This window comes from Saccostrea cucullata, unplaced genomic scaffold (assembly GCF_032062105.1).
Source record: "Saccostrea cucullata isolate Sc308-1 unplaced genomic scaffold, CSIRO_AGI_Scuc_v1 ctg24, whole genome shotgun sequence".
NCBI lineage: Eukaryota > Metazoa > Mollusca > Bivalvia > Ostreida > Ostreidae > Saccostrea > Saccostrea cuccullata.
The window spans coordinates 68,447-74,446 of record NW_026933183.1 but is presented as its reverse complement, the minus strand read 5'-3'; the positions used below and the strand labels follow the sequence as shown (position 1 = coordinate 74,446).

The following is a 6,000-nucleotide window of genomic DNA, read 5'->3' as shown; positions in this document are numbered from 1 at the left end:
TAATGTGATTCAATATTTTATTGTATCGCTTCTTTTTACATGTTTAGCTAAGTATGATGTCTAACTAAGTGACTAATGAACCATGCTAGGTCATGATAATTCTGAATGCTCAGTTAGCTACAAAAAATCAAATTAACTAATAAATAAAGGAATAAATCCTTCATAAAAAAGATATTCCACTTCTGGTCAATATCAAATAGTAGCTTAAAAACAAATGTGTACATAACATAGAAAGAAAAAAAATCTACTGGAGATAAAGAAAGTAGAAGAGCTGATCTAATCAAACAAAAATAGTGTACAATGGTGAAGGAGGCGAGACACCCTTAAGGAGAACTCAAATACCCGGAGCTAATTGCTCTGGACACGAGGGGTGTCTCTACCGTCACGTTCACTGAGATTTTTAGGTCCTCCAATTACATTTGCAAAAATAAACGAGACAAAAGTGTCACAATTATGCAATAATTTCACGAGTTAAATGTTAATTTTCCCCCATATTAACAAGATTGCACCAATAGTAAAAAAAAAAAAAATCAAAACTGCATTGCTCACCCGAGATGTGATGAGATAATTGACTTAAGTATACTCACTCACAAGTCTTAAATAGACAGACCAAACAAAATCAACCAAACACAAGCCTATCTCAGGTGATAAACAATGACTGACTAGAAATTCCATCTATAATACATCAAAATATTGCACTTTCTTGGGATTTTTATATCATTAAAAATAACATTAAAACTCACCATTTGTGATCTTTTGAGACAATATACAACCCAACTAAATATACAACCAATTGCTGTAATCTGCCTGTTAAAATCTATCTACAGACTTTTTGTGACTATACAGCCATAAATAATCAACAAAAAAACAAAATATGTCATGTTACGCAGAGGGAACACATATATAGATAATTTATATTATCTCGAGGGAATTTCCGTGCGATTCCTGATGAATCTAAACTAGCTATTTACAAAATGTCCGATGATATTTAAACAAATAAATATAAATAAATAAATAAATACGACTTTTGTATCAGTAATAAGTAACAAACTATCTGTCCATTGATAAAAACAGGTGCCAATCAACAAATCTAAAAATAACATCCAAGCCGATCCAGTCTTAGATTAAGTAACAAGGTATTTCATTTGACGGTGAACAACAATGTGAACTTTGATCCCTGCCCGGTGTGAAAACGAGGCTTACCAGGGCACAACATGATACAATGACAGGATATTGGATGTAAATAATGATCAGGAATGCATTTTGTTCAAATTTATATACAAGTTAACAATGCCCATACCTCCTCCATATAAAACAACCAAAAGAAAAAAAATGGTACTTACTTAAATACAATTCACACTGATCTTAAAAATAAAAACAACATTTAATTTGTCACTAGGATTACACAAAAAAATTTAAGAATTAACTGTTGATTCTATGACATCACTACCGTGAATACAATAATTACCCGACAACAACTAGGGTGTCCATGGCAACCAAACACAACATCCAATGAGCGGCCGCCTCCAGTTAATATGAAGTGATACGTATATAATATATGATAATATACAAAAATTTGATTTGAAAATATTCTGTTGTAAAAATTACACCTTTAACACATAAAATGTCACTTAAATGCTGTCAAAATTACATCAATGGCATCTTGTGGAGTCATTTATTCTTATAAAATGGAATGTTAACCAGCGAAATAAAATCCACCAAAACGAGCTGGTTGTTTTATATGGGGGCAAATATAATACATTGTTTTTAAATATAATAAATATATAACATGTAATATATATAATAAACATTTCAATGTAACTAAACTAATATTTTATAATAAAATATCATAAGTAAGCAAGGTGGGGGATATCGTTTGAAGTCCTCTATACATTGTATATGACTCTCCTCTCGCCAATATTTGTAAGTCCTTCCAAACAACATCTATTTATTTACAAAACGGTGGGAAAACGTTCTTTTTAAGAAAATAAAATTTTATGCGAATTTTATTTACAGACATGTATGTAAGGGTGGTCTCCCTTTGATACCCTGTTTCATCAGAGTTACGTCCCTTGGTCTCTGTTGGTATTTCAAACTCTGTTTCTTCTAGTTCTGGAAGAGAAAGGAAAATTAGAATTTTTAACAATATTTATTTAATACTACTATAAATCTAACAACCTCAGTTTGTAGGCATTTACCCCCAATCAACGTTAACTACCTTAGGCTATATTTAAAATTATTGAACACTGATTTTGGGATAACAGGAATAGCAATCGAATTTTCAAGGCAAAATGTAATTTCTAATCTTAACTTATATATAAATATTTATTTCTGGTACCGTATCGGCACTATAATGTCTTTGAAACTGCGAATTGCTGAAATTGTGAATGTACGTTAAATTAACCTAGTATCTTAAAACTGGGATCGAAATGTAATCCGCATCATATTGGCTTAAAACTCAAATCGTACGTGAAAGTAGTCGACACGGAGTAGGGTCTGAAAGCATTAAGTTCCTCTGCTGTGTTTAAATGGAAGAGGGTCTCTCCAAACGTGTCCAGTTACGGGTTGGCAATAAATCATGACTGGGTTGAATGCATTATTTCATAAAACTGAGAAGGAACGATTTGGCTCTGTGTCTAAAATTCTGAACGGTGCTTCTACTGTAAAAATATTATGTCTATCTAACACGTATACTTTTTTTCCTTTCCTATTTAGATAAAAGGGGTTGCTTTTTTTATGCAGTAGTTCTTTTTGCTTTCTAAGAGTGTATTATAGAATGATTACAATTGATGTGTCCCACATTCCATAGATATAATTATATGTATATAACATTAATATGAGATCGTGTTTTTACAACAACCATCAAACACACCTCAAATTGGATGATTCCAAAACATTCAAAAGGAACTGAAAACACGTCAAAAAACCAAAAACTCAAATGCAGACTATTTTCCAAACCCTCAATGCTCTTTGAAGTCTACGAAACGTGTGATTCTCCGTAACTTTGATATTAAACTTTATTTTTAACTAACTGAAATGTTTCTATAAGTCAGAGATTTGAGATATGTTTGATATGGCTGAAAACATGTTTCCTGAAACATGTATTCAGAAATTTGATATTGAAATATGGAGATACATGTAAAATATGTTGTAAGAAAGAAAGAAAATGTGCATATTTGTTTAAGAATACCGATAGCTTTAGTTCTCCTAATACAACCTTTGTTCTGAATGTGTCACCAAATTATTTTTTAATATCCCTACTTGTGCTTCCCAGCAAGAGATGTTTGTTCCAGAGGGTTTTGAAATCCATGTATTAATCATTAGTAAGAAATGAGCATGCTTGATTTTCCTTCAGCTATTAGACAATCTCGGTCAATTAGTAAGGAAATGTCGGGGAAAGTGGTTCATTTTGTTTTGTTTTAATTTTAGATTAGAAGAAATTTAAGATAAGTTTAGTATTTTATGGGAAACCTTTTACCTGGTGCAACTAGGTCGCATTTATAACCATAGCAACGAAAGCCCCGTATCAAGACTCCAAAGTTAGATGCAAGAAAAATGTGTACTTTCAACACAACATAGAATAATTACATAGCTATGTAAGCAGTAAAACACAAATAAAAACCATAATTGTCAATAAAAATCGTGAAAAATGAAAGACGTGTGACAATTGATATAATAATATTATGACGTCACGAACAATATCTCAAAAACGAAGTAGAGAAAACCTGAAGCCACACAATTACTTCACCGGGTTACTACAACCAGTAAAATCTACACACGGTACAATGGACTACACCGGCCACCCACACTTACGAATCAGAGTTATCTCTCTTTGTTTGAAACAAAGCAGGAGTTGCTGTCCCTGAGCTACAGTACAAAAAGTTCAAGTTGATAGCACAGCCGTTAATTTCTGCTTTAGATTTTTTTTTTAAATCTGGAATTCAAAGTTGTCTTGAGAATTTTTGTCAATTTATCTTTTTTTTCTTTTTTGAAAAAAAAATGTGTTCATTTAAATAAGGAAATTTTGAAAAACACAGACAGACATATATGTCATGATGTGTTTAATGTTTCAGAAAATGATCTTCGAAGAGAAAAAAAAGAAGCACTGAAATATATATATAAAGGATAAGGAGAAAATGTTTCAAAATATCATACATAATTTGCATAGTAAAAAAGTAAAGTTTGTCCCCAAGACACACAAGAATCTGGACACGAATTAATCTTAATATATTTTTTCTAACTGTAACACAAAACAAGCATGTGTCTGTTTTATCGTCTGCTTACCTATATAAGTGGAGCACTGGTTGCTTTAGTATGGCCTATTCTGATCTTTCGGGCGCTTTAGCTGAACTTTAAGGCGCTTCATCCCAATCTGGAAGCCATTCATGGCCTGGATGGCCGCCTGAGCGCTGGTAGGATTGTCAAAACTGACAAAGCCTGCAATAAAAGGGTTCCAATGGCTGTGAATAATCTTATACATGCATTATGTATATTTCTAACTATGGTAACATGACGTATAAAGGTGTATATTTGATATATTTTCTTTTGAAACTTATTTTATAATCCAACTCACCAAAGCACTTGCTCTGATTAGTTGCCCTGTCCACGTACACCTTAGCACTTATAACTGTTCCGAACGGCATGAACATCTGCGCAAGCTCGGCGTCTCCGAATTCTTGTGGTAGGTGATAGATGAAAAGATTGCAGCCCTCTGGGCCTGTAAAGACAACTGTAGATACACCTCCAGATCATCATTCTGTTCACCACAAGTCAACAACAGCAAATAACACACTAACAGTATATCCAATGGTTCCCGCTTATTTTGAAAGCAATGTTTTTAACTTCCTGCACAGAAGAGTATTTTTTCACTTCCTCAGAAGAAGAATTTCATTGATTCATTTAACTAAAAATTATCTTTTCATTACATGTGACAAAATAAGAACCATTGGACTTGTTGAATGTTAATAAAGGGAAAACAAAAATGTTAGTTTTTAAATTATTTAAATTTGTTATTAATCTTTGTTATTACACACAGATAATTCATTCAGTAAAGTTAAGAGTGAGGTGTACCTTCTTTCTGGGCCGGTAAGATCGTAGTATGTTGAGACAACGCTTGCTGTACCCCGTATGCTGGGTAGGCTAAATAACATAGGAAAAAGTTCATAAATTTTTAAATAGCATGTAATTTGAAGCAAGGTGCTTTAATCATATATAAGATACAAGCATGATAAGACATGTACAAAGAAAACTGGACATGAAAAAGTTACCTATCCCGGCATATGGCTGCATGCTAGCGTACGCTTGTAATGGATCTCCGTTTGTAACAGCTTGCGCTGAAATTAAACAAGTTTTATAGAATATTAACTGTCAAAGAGCTCTTTAGATGCTTCCTTTTCCTCGATTTATTTAATTTCAAATGATTCTACACATTTCCTCAATAAAAGTTCTACCTAGTTCCACGACTTGGCATTCGCCGGAATAGTGGGGGATGCCGTTAGCGGCGTAGATTTCCGGTGTCTGGCCATTATGTTGAGGAATCTGAAAACCAGCCAACGCAGTCGGGGACAACACACTAGGGGGCGCTCCGTTTATACCAGTAGTACCTACATATCAAATTCATTACAATTTTATTTAAATTTAAAATTAGATACAACAAAGAAAATGAATTTACCCCATAAAGTGGAAAAGAATAATGAACATGATGAAAAAAAAGTTTTTGTATCTAAATCTTCCAGTGAGTATTCAAACTTGTTTAACTCGATACTGAAACTAATAACGAAGCCTACTTTGGCCTTTTGATCTATCGGCCATTTTAGGAAGTAAGAGTCACGTGATTTTACCGTTGGCTAATGTGGCTGTGGTAGGCGTTAGCGCGCCTGTTGTGATGCCGTTGGGCGTGGCTAAGGCGCCAACTTGTGGAATGTGAGCCAATGTAGTGACGGGACTCGTCAAGTAAGTTCCCTGGGTCGCAGCAGCTGCCATCAAAGCCGCTTGTTGCTA

General features: G+C 33.6%; 1 protein-coding gene across 5 annotated transcripts in view; it reads right to left on the bottom strand.

The window, feature by feature from the left end:
- Positions 1–6,000, bottom strand: part of LOC134237536 (CUGBP Elav-like family member 3-B) — a 53,873-nt gene continuing 47,873 nt past the window's right edge. For 3 of the 5 annotated variants that reach the window (XM_062719621.1, XM_062719623.1, XM_062719624.1), the window contains 7 exons: positions 5,841–5,997; positions 5,451–5,603; positions 5,268–5,333; positions 5,071–5,139; positions 4,574–4,729; positions 4,285–4,437; positions 1–2,112 (listed from right to left, as the gene is read on the bottom strand). In XM_062719621.1, the coding sequence (XP_062575605.1) occupies positions 4,310–4,437; positions 4,574–4,729; positions 5,071–5,139; positions 5,268–5,333; positions 5,451–5,603; positions 5,841–5,997 (729 nt within the window). In that variant the 3' untranslated portion in view covers positions 1–2,112; positions 4,285–4,309. Of the gene's footprint in view, positions 2,113–3,813; positions 3,868–4,284; positions 4,438–4,573; positions 4,730–5,070; positions 5,140–5,267; positions 5,334–5,450; positions 5,604–5,840; positions 5,998–6,000 lie in introns of all 5 variants that reach the window. The other 2 variants (XR_009985841.1, XM_062719622.1) reach the window with 2 other exon arrangements.